The sequence below is a fragment of the Sorex araneus genome, chromosome 5 (assembly GCF_027595985.1).
Source record: "Sorex araneus isolate mSorAra2 chromosome 5, mSorAra2.pri, whole genome shotgun sequence".
Taxonomy (NCBI): Eukaryota; Metazoa; Chordata; class Mammalia; order Eulipotyphla; family Soricidae; genus Sorex; species Sorex araneus.
The window spans coordinates 215,164,827-215,180,535 of record NC_073306.1 but is presented as its reverse complement, the minus strand read 5'-3'; the positions used below and the strand labels follow the sequence as shown (position 1 = coordinate 215,180,535).

General features: G+C 59.3%; 1 protein-coding gene across 2 annotated transcripts in view; it reads left to right on the top strand.

Moving 5' to 3' along the window:
* Positions 1–15,245, top strand: part of UNC5C (unc-5 netrin receptor C) — a 370,789-nt gene extending 355,544 nt beyond the window's left edge. For both annotated transcript variants that reach the window (XM_055139055.1, XM_055139054.1), the window contains 3 exons: positions 2,385–2,549; positions 9,596–9,774; positions 10,471–15,245. In XM_055139055.1, coding sequence (XP_054995030.1) covers positions 2,385–2,549; positions 9,596–9,774; positions 10,471–10,636 — 510 coding nt within the window. In that variant the 3' untranslated portion in view covers positions 10,637–15,245. The remainder of the gene's footprint in view (positions 1–2,384; positions 2,550–9,595; positions 9,775–10,470) is intronic.
* Positions 15,246–15,709: the final 464 nt, after the last annotated feature.

The window sequence follows — 15,709 nt, the reverse complement described above, 5'->3', positions numbered from 1 at the left end:
CACACGGGGCTTCCCTTCCCAGCCAGTCCTGCCCGAGTTCCTCCAGAGCCGCTGGAGGCATGCCCGCCTTTTCCTCTTGGCCTCCCAGAAAGGACAGAAATCATGCAGTTGTTGTGTTGGTTTTAGAAAATGAGATTTCCAAGCCCACCGTCTAGATTCATCCTCAGAGTTAAGGCTGACTCAACCGATAAGAAAAAGCCAACGCCGCTGGGCGTACGGTCCTGGGAAGGCGTCTCTGTGTATTGCCGTGTCACCCACCGCCGCAGGCTTGCCGAGGGTGACTTGACACCAGAAAGGTCTAAGGACGCCAGTCGGGAAACCAGGGAAGAGAAACGCGGGCGGGATTGGCCAGCAGCATAGCTGCAGCCCTGGTCCCCATCTCGCTGTGCGTGCCCGGGGTGGCAGAGGACGTGCAGGGGTGTCCAGCTCCCTCGCTCAGCCCCGGCCCGTGACTCTAGAGCACCGCAGGCCTGCTCAGAACCCCTGGGACCCTGGCGCTCACCTGCGTGGACGCTGGGCCCTCCCCGCCCTGCTCCCGGCCGCTGTGAGTTCTGACGCAGAGAGGCTGCTGGGGGCAGAGGGAAGGCCCGGCTCTGTGCTGAGCTCACCGACCGCGTCCGGCAGGCAACACACAGGACAGAGAATTCCGAATTTGCCAGGGGTCCGACCCAGCCAGTGCATCACTGAGAGATCAGGGTCTGACCATCACTTCTTCCTTTCCTTCCGTTTTCCTGCTTTGCAACTGCAGCAAAGCTCACAATCTTCCCTTTCCTTAAGACTTTCTTTAGTACAGTAATGAACAGTGAACGCACTACTGCAGTCTGGAGTCAGTCGTGTAGCTCCTGATGAATCCCACCAGCTCAGGCACATTGTCGTCTCATCCAGCCCCAGCAGAGGGCGTGGTTCTCTTCTCTCTATGTCACTGACGAGGAAACTGAGGCCGCAGCCCGAGCTAACCCAGGGGAGGATATTACCTTCTTTGCTGAACTTTCTTTTTATTTTTTTTGGGGGGAGGCGCTTTCTGGGTCACACCCAGTGATCCTCAGGAGATACTCCTGGCTCTGCACTCAGGAATGACTCCTGGCAGTGCTCAGAGGACCATGTGGGATGATGGGGTTTGAGCCCGGGTCAGCCACCCGCAAAATAGACACCCTGCCCGCCGTGCTATCGCTCCAGCCCCAATCTTTCTGACTTTTCTGTACTACCAGGTTCCACTGTTTATTTTCCGATTTTATTGAGACACTGTGACTTACAAAGTCATTCCTCATTGAGTGTCCAATGCCCAGCCCGACCCTCCCAGCCAAGCCCCTCCCAGCCCCCCAGCCCCCCAGCCCGGACCCTCCCAGTTAGACCCTCCCAGTTAGACCCTCCCAGCCCGACCCTCCCAGTTAGACCCTTTCAGCCCAGACCCTCCCAGCCCAGACCCTCCCAGCCGGACCCTCCCAGCCCGGACCCTCCCAGCCCGGACCCTCCCAGCCCACCCTCCCAGCCCGGACCCTCCCAGTTAGACCCTCCCAGCCCGGACCCTCCCAGCCCTGCCCCTCCCAGCCCAGACCCTCCCAGCCCGACCCTCCCAGCCCAGCCACCCCTACGAGGCACATCTTGACGTCTGCTTGCGGTGTACTTGGTTCCAGGGTTCAGATAAGCGGACGTCCAGTATGTCCTGGGCCAGTGTGTCCCAGGTGGCCCCCGCCCTGTCCCCGCCCCTTCCGTCTTCTGGGCCTCTCGCAGCCGCGCTCTGATGTGCCGGAGAGACTCCCGGTCACGCTCAAGGTGACCCGGGCTCTCTCACGCTCCCCAAGCATGGTGCCGCCTCTCCCTGTCCCTTCTCTGCCCCAGGGTTGGCCCCGTCTCATGCTGCCGCCCCCGCTGTGTTGTCACCTAGACCCCGTGGACCAGGTGCAGGCCCCCAGGAGGGTCCGTGTGCCCGCCCGGGAGACGCCACGGGGCCTCTGGTTCTCTGTGACAGGGCCCCGGTGTGCAGTGTGCAGGCTGAGCCCGGCGTCCCGTGTGAGCGTGGCAGGAGCCAGCGTGTGCAGGGGCCTTTAGAGCCGCCTCAGTTTCCTCACAATGGCTCAGCAGGGGTCCCTTTTAATGAGGCCACAGTGCTGGGTTTTATCTGAGAAATGCTCTAAACTTTCAGGCTACCCTGCGCAAGGCCTATTTTTGTAAATGAGAGACGCGTGGCGGGTTGGTTCGGCAGAGGGTTCTGGTGGCGGCCCCCTGGCTCCCTGCTGAGGGCGTGGCCGGGCGGCCTGACCCCTCTCGGCCTCCGCGTTCTCCTGGCGAGGGTGGTGGGAGGCTGCGCAGAGGACGGGGAGAGGAGGGAGACTGGGGCGCTGGAGAGTGGGCTCCTCCGTGGCCGACGCTGCCGTTCCCCGCAGGAGATCCCCTTCGCCCAGGTCTGGGGCGGCGCCCAGCGGCCCCTGCACTGCACGTTCACCCTGGAGAGGCTCAGCCTGAGCACCGCGGAGCTGGTCTGCAAGCTGTGCGTGCGGCAGGTGGAGGGCGAGGGGCAGATCTTCCAGCTGAACTGCACCGTGTCTGAGGTGAGTGTCCCGTGTCTCAGCACCGAGGCCGGGGAGGGAGCGGGTCACAGCGTCCCCTGGGGCCGCTCAGCAGCTTTCCCAACTCCCCCTGGCTAGTAGACGGCGTTTCTCGTGAAATGCATACAGAGGGTTGGAGACCCCTCCCTGGAGAGGAAGCCCTGCTTTTCTAGAAGCATAATCCGTTTAAAACACTCTAAACCGGGCTGGGGAGACGGTCCAGCAGGTAAGGCTCTTGCAGTTGACTTTGGTTCCGTGCCCGGCACCACGCCTGGTCCCCCAGGCCCACAGGAGGAATCCCTGAGCACAGCAGGGAGCAAGCCCTGAGCACCCCTGGGTGCTCCCCAAAGCAAGAGCAAACAAGAGACTTAAACCGACCCCATGTATTTTCAAAACAAGAATCAATCCACGTATCGCCTTTGCTAAAGGTTTTGTAACATTGTGGCTTCCTTCCACTGCCGGGTCTGTCTGCAGTAAAACCGACACCCTGATAGCAGAGGTTGCAGCTGGGAGTGAAAACTGAGATCACTTTGTCCTTCTGAATCAATGGAAGGCTCCGGCCCAGCCTTGGGGTGCAGTTCTGAGTGTAAGGGTGTCGAGGGGGTCCGTGGCGAGGAGCCCCCCATCCTCTGGCTGCTTCTGTCTCCGTCGGCGGGGGGCAGGGCGGGAGCCGTGTCTCTCCCGGCCTCTCACCCTCTGCTGAGAGCAGAGATCCCTTGGTCCCCTCCCTCCTCTGCATCACCCTCCGGACATCAGACAGACGCTCTTTCCCAGGGCTGGACAGACGCTCCCGGACATCAGCTTGAGGGACCCCCGGCCAATTGCCTGCTTTTGCGCTGCTCTTCACTCAGTCTGGCCGGGCAGGGCTCTGTGTCCACTGCAGAAATGACCGTGGCCGCAGCTGCTCACAGCTTGTCCATGCACGCCACCTCCTCTGTCACCGAGACCCCAAAGCCGGGGGCTGGGGGTGGCGAAAGCAGCCTTCACGGTGGAGGGGCCAAGGCTCGGTGGCCAGCTGTGTGGGCAGGCCTCGAGCGGGCGGCCCCCTCCTCCCCGAGAGCCGAGGTGTGGCCAGCCTCTCACCCGGGGCTGTCGGGAGGCATTCGGCTCAGACCCGACATTCGTCACAGCGCCCGGTGACATTCAGGAGTCGGGAGCTCGTGCCGGGGCGCCATGGCAACCGCCTGCAGGGTGCACCCTGTCTCCCGCTGCTCCCGGGGGCTTCACTCGGGGCCCAGCAGGGCTGCAGAGTCCAGCAGCCACCAGCTCCGGGGACAACAAAGGCCAGGGCGTGGGGGGGGGGGGGGCTGGCAAGGCGGCCCCAGCCTCTGATGCCGCCGCCCGCGTGAAGGAGTGAAGGAGGGGCGGCCCAGAGTCCAGTGGGCTGCTCAGTGCAGCACCGGCGCTCCTGGCCGCCGTGGAGCCATCCTTGCTGTGCCGCCCGCGGGACCCAGGTTTCTCTTGTTCGGGAGCTGCGCCCAGCAGTGCTCCAGGCTGACTCCTGGCTCCATGCTCAGGAGTCACTCCCGGCGGGGCCCAGGGGACCCCCGGGGGTGCAGGGGACTGAACCCGGCTGGCCGTGTGCGAGGGCAGTGCCTGCGGCTGGACGAGCGCCACAGCCTGTGTCCCCCTGTTGAGCCTGTTTGTTGTTCTCATTGCCCGAGATGCTGCGGCTCCTCCCGCACCAGCCCCAGCCCCGGCCCCTGCCAGCCTGGCAGAGGTGCGAACGGACGGACGGACGGACGGACGGACAGGGAGCTCAGCGGAGCACAGCCTGGGCACCCGGGGGCTGTGTGCCCTGCCCGTGTTCCTCGCGTGTGGATGCTCCGTGGGGGGTGGGAGTGCGGGTGCCCGGCCCCCCAGCGTCTCGGGGGAGCTCGAGTCTCTCTGAGCCCCGGTCCCCAGCAGACGTTGGACAGACACACTGTCCCCAGGGAAGGGAAGAGCCTATCTGTGGGTCTGCGGAGGGCGGGCTGCGGCTGCAGGCTGACTGGCCGGAGGGCCACCCTGCCACCCTCGGTGCCGTGTGTGCCTCTCACAGGAACCTGCCCCGGGAGAGCGGCCGCCCTTGACCTCTGTGCGGCCCTTCCTCTCCAGACTGCTCTCTCTCCAGACCCCTTTAGCGACGCAGCTGAGGAGCACACGTGTCTGGGAGAGCGAGTCTGGGCATGGGCGAGTGCACAGGAAGATGACGCTATAGGAGAGTTTCCTCACCTTCATTCCTGGAGGGTCTGAGGGGACTGAGAGTGGGAACTCCCGCTCGGTGCCACCATGAAAAGCTAGAGAGAGGAGAAGGAGAAGTCAGGATCCCGTCAGGCTTCCCCTGAGTTCAGCTGCTGACAGAAACGCCTCCAGAATTCCCAGCAGAAGCTCTCTGGAGACACGCAGCACCACAGCGCCTGACGGTCTCCTGCCCCCGCTCTTCCCCCACCTAAGAAACTTCTACCTGTGGCACGTTGTGAGAATTAGACGTCTGCTCTGGGCCGAACGTGCTCCCAGCCCCAGCACCTCGAGCTGCAGTGCTCCAGGCTCTGAGGTGACTCTCAGAGCGAAAATGTCTACGAACCTCAACAGCCAGGCACAATAGAGGAGCTGTAGTGCAGCCAAGCAAGTGCAGATTAGCCCCAGACAGGACCCTTGGGTGGTTCCTCGGCTGCTTCTTTGCCTCCGAGCAAATTTTGTTAAAGGCTGAGCCTTAAGGAGGCAGTAGCAGCTTTCCGTTTCAATTTCCAGATTTTGATTCTTCTTTTTTTTTTCCTTTTTGGGTCACACCCCGAGATGCACAGGGGTTACTCCTGGCTCTACACTCAGGAATTACTCCTGGCGGTGCTCAGGGGACCATATGGGATGCTGGGAATCGAACTCAGGTCGGCCACATGCAAGGCAAACGCCCTCCCTGCTGTGCTATCGCTCCAGCCCCTGATTATTCTTTTTTCTTACAGGTGCTAGAAACCACTTAGGTGTGACAATGCACACAGGCCCATGGCGCGTTCACAGAGAATAGTAACGTGCCCATCTTGCCGTCTCAGTGGGAGTCACGCTTACCCTTCACCTTCTGTGCCTGCCCATGCAGAACCGTAGGGAAATCTGAAATTTCAAGTCGCCTTAGGAGGAGTCAGAACGCAGGAGTGGAAAGTTGCTCTGCCAGTGGGCGCCGATAAAGTGGGCGGTCACGCACAGCCGCCGTCTGATGAACGCTGACGAATCCTGTGATCGTACGATCGCTGAGGGGATCATAGCACCCAAGCCAGATGGCCCCAGTATCATAAACAATTTCCGGGACAAGCGTCTATGAAAGCGAACGCTACAACTTAGAATTTTAGATGACACGTACAGGCCATGGGCACCTTTTCCATCTGCCCCCGAAGCCGTTGCTGGCCGCCAGGTTGAGAGAGACAGAGAGGGAGTCCTGTGCCGTGCACGAAACTGGTCACCGAGGAGTCAGTGGGCAGAGCCCTGTGGCTTTACAGTCACCTCCCGAGGGGGCCCGTGGACACGCACTAGCTCCCCTCTGCGAGGAAGGTCCTTCTCTCTCATTTCAGCTCCAGGTTGAGTCTGCCCCGGTGCAGGGCACGCGAGGTGCCCAGCGGGTTTCTGAGGCTGGCAGAATGCAAAGCTCTGATCTCCAAGAGATCGGGGTGCCCAGGGGTGCAGCCACGGTGAGGGTGGGGTCTCTGTTCGTCCACGGCTCCTGGGTTCTTTAATGTTTTCAGAAGTGAAAATATCAAGTAATAAAGGTGCTCAAAGTTAGAATGTTCAAGGGGAAGTGACTCCGAATGCAGGCAGGAACTGGGTGTGAGACTTAAATTAAACACGACTTGCCTTGTGGGGTTTCATAGCAGCCCTGGGTCTCTGCCGGGGTCCTCCACGGTGGTCTGGCTAGCTTAGGCCTTTGGGGATCTCCCGTGGGTGCTGCTGCTCCCAGCACATGCCTGGTCACCAGCGTGTTGGGCCCCGGGGACGGTGGGGGTCACATGTGCATCCTGAAGAAGGGCAGCAGGAGCAGGGAGGGGTCCACTGTGCGGACATCTGGGCCTTGGTGTGGCTCTGCCCGCCCGGTGCGGGTGTGGCGGGGAGGGCCCGGCTCCCGGGGGGACTGGCTCTGCCCTTCCCAGCTCGGCCACTCGTGCCTGGGACCCTCGACAACGTGTGTTGTGTTGTGCAATGCCTTTGGGATTGGATTCAGAATGAGGCCTCTGTGGTCAGAGGGGCGGTGGGCTTCTTAAATCAGGAGCGTGTGGGAGGGAGAAAGATTGACACGTGGCTCCAGGAAGCCTGGCCTGGCACCAGGGTTGGATCCGGGGGGCGTCACGGTGGTGAGGAGCAAGGGTCTGAGGGCCATGGCCGGAGCTCCAAGGGGCCGACTCTGCTCGGTCCCCCGCCTCCGTGCCGGGCCCCAGAGACGAGTCTGTGCGTGGGCACGGCTGCCTGCCTGACTGCCCGGTGGCTGTCGCCCAGAAGCACAGTGGGGAGGGCCTCTCTCTGCCCGGGCAGAAACGAGGCTCGTTTCTCCTCGCCTGCATACACAGACCATTGGGTGACTCGTGTGTCGGCCACTTGGACCCAGAGCCACTCAGACAACGGGGCGGCCTCGGGACCACCCTGGCGGCACCCCGTGTTTAAGTCTGCACCCCACGGCTGGAAGTCACCTGCTCTCCTGGTGCCCTGGAGAGAGCCTCCGTCGGGCGCCCCCCGATGGGCCGTGTCTCACCTGAGCACTGCAGGGCCTTCGGGTTTCTGCTGGGCCTCACACGATTCTCCCCCACACTTTCCACTTTTAAACTTTAGCTTCCCTTGACTCCCGACATAAACACGGTGGTTTACAGTTGCTCATGGTTTACAGACGTTCAATACGCCAACACGAACCCCACCACCGTTGCACCTTCCTGCCACCGTGATCTCCGGTTTTCCCACCCCCTTACGTCCGCCCTCACGGCAGCCCCTCAGTAATTTATTTTATAGTGCTTGTTATAATTTGCTAAAGTAATGATCAGAAAGGCTTTCTCAGAAGTTAGTGAAGTTTGCCGCATCTCACCACGGAGCCCTTAAGCCCCTGTGTGAGAGGTTACTACGGCGTCCGTCCAGGCTCAGCCCTCCGTGTGGCTATTTGTTAATCCGGATCGGATGCCTTCTACATTGCCTCCCACCCAACCGGCCGTGCTGCTCCTCGTTCATATGTGTTGTCGAGTGTGAGGTGGACAAAATGTTTGGTGACGCGATGTTGCTGGAGTTAACTTTTCAATTGGGTGTCATTTGTGTGTGTGTGTGTGTGAGACTGTCAGTCCTTGGGAAGTGCAGGGAGGTGGGGGGAGGTAGCCCATCCCCGACTCCATGAGGTCCTGGAGATTTCAGGCACAAACCTGCATGCCCGAGTTTTCAACAGACTCATTTCTGGAAGAGGCTCGTCCTGAGCAGTGGGGCCCCCCCAGGAGCCTGGCGGGGACTGGACTGTGGGGGTTCCCAGCTGCCGGGGCTCTGTTTGAGCCGGGTGGGAATCACTCCCCTCTCTGGAGTGCTCCAGACACAGCCTCGCATCCTTCTGATTTCTCTCAAGACTTATTTCTGAGTCTCTGGTCATGGCTGGGGGAAGCACGTACGTGGCTCCCAGAGGTGATCCGTAGGTGTGACTGCTGCCTCGGCTTCTGGAAGTGCAGGGAGACGGGGAGAGGTAGCCCGGCCCGACTCCATTCCCACAGTTTTTGTTTGTTTGTTTTGGTGGTCAGACCCAGCTGTGCTCACGGCTTGCTCCTGGCTCAGTGCTCGGGGATCACTCATGGTGTTGGTGGTGAGGGGGACCCTGTGCAGTGCCAGGAACGGGACTGTGTGCAAGACAGATGTTTTATCCATGTCCCGCTTCTCAAGCCTTATCCCAGAGTCATCCAAATCCTGGTGTGCGTGGGAGTTCACACGGGGGACCCCTAGGATCCGTGGGCCAGTCAGTCAAGCCGGATTAATTCTTTGATCACAGGCAGCACCACAGAGCAGGAAGTCCTGAGGCTCGAGAGTGCCACCAAGCCCAGCTGGGCCTTCGCTGTGGACAGCCTGGCAGGACACACTGGCTGGTCTGGCTCGGGCACCCGGGGCCTCCCGCTCTCACTCGAGTCACTGGGGGGGGGGGGGCGGAGAAATGGCGCAAGGACCTCCAAAGCTTACAGAGGGTGCAGAGTGGGCGAGAGTCGGTGTGGCTAGCTGACCGCCCAGAAGCTAACGGCGTGCACCCTGGGGCCAGCTGCTTTTCAGGAAAGGAAGGTGATACTTAGGCTGCATTAGCTGGGCTTCCTTTACGGCTTTAATAGCTCCCAGGTAACATCTGCTTTTGCTTCTCCACTCAGCAGAAGTGATCGGAAAATGATTATGGAGTTTCTCCTGCAGATGAATTTCAGATTTTGCATGTGCGCTGTTTTATGAGCTGAAGCTATTTTAAGAGCCAATTTATGGCTTTCTCCACTAAAATTAGAGACAAGCGCAGCGTGCACCGTGCTCAGTGATACCCCTAGCAACCTGCCCCACGGCGAGACTCTCGCTCACGTTTTCTCTGGAACAACAGGGCCTCCCCTGGTACCACTAAGAGAAGAGCTCTGGCTCATTCCTTCAAGGCAGAACCCGGCCGCCTTCTGCCCATGCTAGGACGGTTACTCAGGCCAGGCGTTGTCCCTGGGGTCGGGCCGTTGCTAGAGGCTCTGCACGGTCAGCCTGTCGGCCTCAGATCTGTCGCTTCATCCCCAAAGATCGGGCCCTTGGGACATTTCTCTCCCACCCCCTGCCCCTCTGGAGCGTCTCCCCCCTCCCTTCTGGAGATCCCCACTAGCTGTTACTGACTCACACGAAACCCCGCCCTGGTCCAGTCCTTACCCTGAACACAAGCCCAAGGCCCTGCCGAGGCAGCCGCGCCCAGCGGGGCTCCCCGCGGGCACTCCCAGCTGCCCGCGGAGGACAGTGAGGACACGTGTCTCTTCTCGGACTCAGAGCAGGCCGAGTGCCCACTGGCCTGGTCGGGGCTGAGTTTGTCTCCAGGAATAACGCTGCTGTGTCCCCCGCCCCCGTGACAGGAGCCAGCCGGCATGAACCTGCCCCTGCTGGACCCGGCCAACACCATCACCACCGTGACGGGGCCCAGTGCCTTCAGCATCCCGCCCCCCATCCGCCAGAAGCTCTGCAGCAGCCTGGACGCCCCCCAGACGAGGGGGCATGACTGGAGGATGCTGGCTCACAAGCTGAGCCTGGACAGGTGGGTGTGGCCGGGCCGAGAGGGGGCACGGCTGGAGGATGCTGGCTCACAAGCTGAGCCTGGACAGGTGGGTGTGGCCAGGCCAAGGTGGAGGTGCGTGGCCGAGAGGGGGCCTTCTCCCGCTGACGCTCGCGTGCGTCTCCCTGAGGGTGCGGATCACCGGGAGCATGCCAGGACATGGGGGCTCCTCCCCGCCACACAGTCAGGAGTGTCAGGCTCTCTGACACAACGCTAGGTTTCCCCGAGTCGTGTGGTCACTCCCTAACGTGATTGCTGTCCCTCACCCTTGTGGAGCAGACCTAGTGCGCTGTGGGCAATGAACATGCTAATAAACTCGACACTGATACTGAGTCATAGGGACCCCCGAGCCCCCCCCCACCCCGTAGAGTGCTGCCATCAGGAGCCGGCTGTAGACGGCCAAACACAGTCTTGTCCCTCCTGCTTGGGGTGAGAGACGTCTCTTCAGTGCTCTCCCTCCGAGTGGAGGCGGGAGAGTCAAACGCTGCATGTCCTGTTGGGGCTGACCTAAGGAAGCAGGGGTGGCTTCTCCAGGGTGCTCCCCCAAGGCCGTGGTTTGTCCAGGGGGGAGCATGAGACTGGGAGACAGATGGACAGCCACGAGTGTTCAGTGGACAGCGGGGGGAGGCCGGTCCTTAAAGCATGCCGCTGAGCCCCTTCTCCCGCTCACCCTTACAGGTACTTGAACTACTTTGCCACAAAGTCGAGCCCGACGGGGGTGATCCTGGATCTCTGGGAAGCACAGAATTTCCCCGACGGAAACCTGAGCGCGCTGGCAGCCGTGCTGGAGGACATGGGAAGGCACGAGGCAATCGTGTCGCTCGGAGCGGAAGGGCAGTACTGAGCCCGCCGGGGCTGGCAGGGAGGGGCAGGGCGGGAGCAGAGACGGGGTCTGCGTCGGTCCAGGACCACCGCTGCGCAGGAGATCCAGACCAGACCGGTGAGCATCCAGGCGAGGTGGCGGCAGAGGGGGCAGGAGTGCACGTCCACAGCGTCCGTGCCCGCGTTCCTGACGCCGTCCCCGGCGCGGAGAGCCAGTGTGTAAATGTGTCCCTTGAATTTAGAAGTCAACCGAACGTTCTTCTCAGTTGGGCTGTATGCTGTGTGGTACAGGATCTTACAGTTTCCTAGGAAACGCATCTTATTGCTATCCAGATCTATGGATAAACTTTCTTAACAAACCCGATTTCTACAAGCGTTGTTTACACCCCGTCGGACAGGGAGACCGGCGCTGTCCAGGGCTGGTTCTATTTTTGTTTAGATCATCCGGAGTGGAAGCTGTGGATGGTTTATCGTGTCTACTTCAGATTAGCCGTTTAGAGAGAAACCGCAGACTTTTGCTACAGCCCCCGAGCGTCCAGGTCCCAGCTCGCCCGCGGGGGCTCTGCCTTGGAAGCTGGAAGCAGCAGGTTGTGTTTTCGGATCAGGGAAGTGGAGAACCTTCGCGGCAGGAGCAGCCGTCTGCTGCCCTCTGGGGAGGAAGGGACAGCAGTGCAGGGAGACGATTCTGTCAGGCCACACACACACACAGGCACCTCTGCAGCGTGTGTCTGTCACATGCGACTTGAAGCGGTGTTTTGGAAGCAGGTCTCATTGTGACCGTCGCTACGGAGCATCTGCAGGTATCCTCGTACAGGGATTTATTTTAGGTCCTGTTTTTAGCAGCAGTGTTAGTACTGAGAGGTCAGGCAGGCCACCTCACCTCCCGGGCAGCGTGGGGCTGGCTACCCACGTCAGCCAGCGACCCCTGGCCGCTCCCGTCACTCCAGCCCGAGAGGTGGGAAGTGCCCCCCCCCCGGCTCCCTTGGCGTTCTCTCCGCTGGCTCAGGCAGGGCCGGCCCCCGAGTCTCTAGTAAGGAGTCCTGTCCACAGGAGGCCACCTGCTGCCCTGGCCACGTGGCGAACACCAAGTGCCCGCGAACTCCCTCTACCTTAGAGGCAGCACGGTTGCGGGGACAAGCTCTGAATTGGAAAGAAGGACACCGTTTCTCATGCTGGCCAGTGGCTTCCTAGCTGTGCCACCACGGGGAAAATAGCCATCCACTGAGTCTCAGTTTCCCCACCTGCATCATTAGGAGCTGGTTGGTGTGGCTCTTCTCAAAGTTCCCAAAGGCGGCACTCCCACTGAGGTGCTCCCGACTTGTGCTCCCACTGGGAGACCACTGAGGACACTGAGCTGGGTATCTGCCAGCTTGCCTTGGCCGGCCCGGGCGACGGTATGCCTTTGAGACAGCTCCAGCTTGGGAGAAGCTCGCTTACCCCTGTAGCATGTCCGCTATGCTCTATGTCCTGTTTCCGTGTCCTTGCGGCATGCTCTTGGCTGAGAGACGGCGCACCCCTCCCCACCACCTTTCTCGTCTCTCTGGTGACCACCTGCCTTCCTGGATAGTTGCAGATTCTTTCCAAGTATTGTCTGGGTCAAAATTTTTTCTAATTAGAAAAAGTTTAACCTGAAATAGTTAGTCCACAGACTACGTTGTGTAAAGTAGGGTATTCCCTGGGGCCACTGTGGTATTCGCTTGGGCCATTACAGGCTTTGTTTTGTTGCAGACACTCAAAATATTCAGCAACCCAGTAGATGAACAACCATGAAGAACAAACATCCATGGGTATGAATCAGAATATTCAACATGCGGGTTATAGTGTAATGCGTCTGGGGCTAGTGACATCCAAGTTACTGAGTGGATCTCAAATAGAAATCATTTCTTCTGGGGCTGGAGTGATAGTACAAGCGGGCGGGCATTTGCCGCTGCACGTGGCTGAGCCAGTTTCGAACCCCAGCATCCTTTACCGTCCCCTGAGCCTTACCAGGAATAATTCCTGAGCAACAGAGCTAGAATTAGCCCCTGAGCACTGCCAGGTATGATCTGAAAACAGGAAAGGAAGGAAGGAAGAAAAGAATGATTTCATCTATTTCTCTCTTCACCGATTCTATTGGTGACCTCTTGACACCCCGGGCCCCTCTGGTCATCACTGAGGAGCAGTGGACATTGTACAGCCTCGTTCCTTCATGCTTTGCATCTTGCCTCCTGCTCTCAGCATCAGTCGTTACCTGCCCCTCTGGTAAGGAGGAGGCATCTCAGTCATGAACAAGTGCAGCGGACAGTATTTGCACCAGTGAGTATCTGATCAAAGGGCAGTCAGGTTGGACTCTCCCGAAGTTTCTGAGTAGATTTAAAGATTAAAAAGGCAGAGAGGAGGAACGAGGGCTATTGGCCATTGCTGCCTCTTGAACGGCTTCTTAAATTTGCTCCTCATCACTGGCCGAGGACGCTGTTGTCTCTGGGAGACCAGTAGCTGGAAACCCTAAGGGGGCGCGAAAGAAGAGGGAACAGCAGAGGGAAGCACACATGTCCCCTGGCAGGTAGGCGGGTCCCAACCTCCTGAGCTGCCCACACAGGAGCCTGGGTTAGAGTCTGACCCAGATTCTAAGCCGTGGGGGCTCCGGGGTTCCCCGCAGACGCCCAGTTCCTGGTTCCGCTTCCAGGGGCCGGACAGGAGCCGTCGTTCCCCATGAGGGAGGGGCTCGCCCCGGCACCACACTTTGCCCCGTTCCCCGGCTAGTGAACACACGTGTGTGCTTTCACTCAGCCGCAGGGGCCGGGGCTGTCTCATGGGAGCCCGGGTTCGACACCGCAGTCACCTCAAGGTCCTCACTGCAGTTCTGGTGGCCTTTCTCTCGGCCGCAGGGTCACGCCAGGACTCGGAGGGTCCAGCCGACGCTCTCACGTCACCCCTCTGCCCGGCCCTGTGAGGTCCCCTGTGAGGTCCCCTGTGAGGTCCCCTGAGGAGAGGGGGCCTCTCACTTGTGCGTGGCGCCATCTAGTGGCGGCAACACAGCCCACCCTGAGCAGAGACCCCTGGAAGCTGGCTGAGGAGCGAGTGACTCCGGGTGGGATCGGCAGAACTCTGACGCAGGGAGGGAGACATCTCACTTCCTCTAACACATCGCGTGCTGCTCCCGCGTTTCTCTCAGGTGCCCGAGACTCCAGGTTCCCATCTGAGCGTCCCCGGCCACCCAGACAGAATCCAAGGGGTTCTGAGTCGTAGGATTCTGCTAAAACCGATGAGTTTGGGGGGAGCTGTCAGTCCTCACACATTTTCCACTCGGGTCTTTATGTGTTTTTAATCTCCTGACTCTTAGTTCTCTGTTTTTGGAGACGTGAGAAATGCTCATATTCGCTTAGAGGGAAATGCTTTGCGTATGCAAATGAGGGCAGCCCCAGGACCTGAGAAAGGTGGTTGGTCGTTAATCGAGAAAAAGGAGTCGTCCCCGTTTGTGTTCTGAGCATTGGCAAGGGCTTTCTTCATCCTCATCTCTCTTTACCACACCCATTGGCTTAAGGGATTTAGACGGGACAAAAGCTGGGCTGTTGACTGGGTCCCTCCGTCAGCCGCAGCCAGGAGACCGCCTGGCTGGCCCACGCCCGCCGGCCGCGCCCACCAGCAGAGATGCCCACTGGCGCTGCACTGCAGAGGCCCCTCCTCACGTGAGCAGATCAGCCCCTCCCAGGCAGGACGGAGCCTCGGCGAGGCACAGGTGACCTGCACACAGCCGGGCCGGTTCAGACATGCTGCTGCGGACCCGTTCTTCAGGGGGAAGCCAGAGGGAGGAGGGGAGGCCCCCGGGAGCACCCCTGAGCCGGCTACTGCGAAGCTGAGCATTTAGACGGTGGCATCAAGGCTTTGGTCTGGAGCAAACACCGCTGTCCTCTCCTGTACACTCACGTTGTTCCCGTAGGGACTCCGTAGTGAGCACTTTCTCTGGAGCCATCAGCTTAGGGGAATGGAGCAGGAAGGCGGGCCCCTCGGCAGCCTTCTCTCCTCTGTGCTCCCCAGAGGGCTGGGCCAAGTAGACCTGGGTCTGGACCCTCACAGAGAGCCCGGGAGGTGGAGAAACGCCAAGCTGAGCTTCAGTCTGCACCAAGTGTCCATTCCAGCTCTCACTGTGCGGTTGCCACGCCAGCTGTCGTCCTCACACGGAGCCGCCAGCTCCGCTCCAAGGCCAGTGACAGAAGGAAGGACCGCGGGAACAGCCGAAGTGAAACTGGGGTTTATGCATGATTTTGAGAACAGAGGAACCCTTGTGAACCAGAATGTCATTGCCCAAAGCCAGTTATTGTTTGTTAAGATGATGATGGTCAATGAGTATTAGATTTTATATACCCAATAAGGAAACTATTTTTATTATTATTATCTCAAGGTAATAAAGCATTTTTTACCTTTTGAGTGCCTCATAGGACCAATGATTACACGGTTTGTTTTTGTATTCTTCTTTTTAACCTTACTGAACTGTTAACTGAAATCCATAGAATTTTGTGTCTGTGCAAAGAAGTGCTATTTCTCTACCCTACAAAATTCTCTTTGTATAATCCCTCGCTGTATGTCTCCCTTTGAAGATTTCCCTTACATTTCTAATGAATTTTTTAATGGAATAAAGCTTAACAGGAGTAGCCACTATTATCGGTGCATTCAAGGCAGCGTCCATCCGGTTCAAGAAAATCAAATGGTGTCGTAAATATTTCTCAAAGTCATGCTCAAGCGCCTTCAATTTGTCAAACGTAGACAGGTGGCCTTTGTGTCACTGGGTGGTGCTTCTCTGAAAATCAAGTCTAGCAAGTAATTAGTCTTAGGGTCCTGGGAGTTGGCCCATTTTCAAAACTCTTACTTGGGAAAAATCTGCCCTTGGAAGTGTCTGTGAAGGCCTGGTGACTCTCCGTGGGTCGTGGGGCGACAGCCACAGGCTCATTCACACGCTGGGAGTTCCTGGGCCTGTTTTAGCACCGCCTGAGACACTGGGGTGGAACTAAACAGAGACTCCACACACACAGAAGAGACGTCCCAGCAGTGCGGAGAGGCTTTTCCCGGGTTAGGCACCCGCCTCTTCTCCCAGGATTCTCCCGGGCCCCGAGTTGGG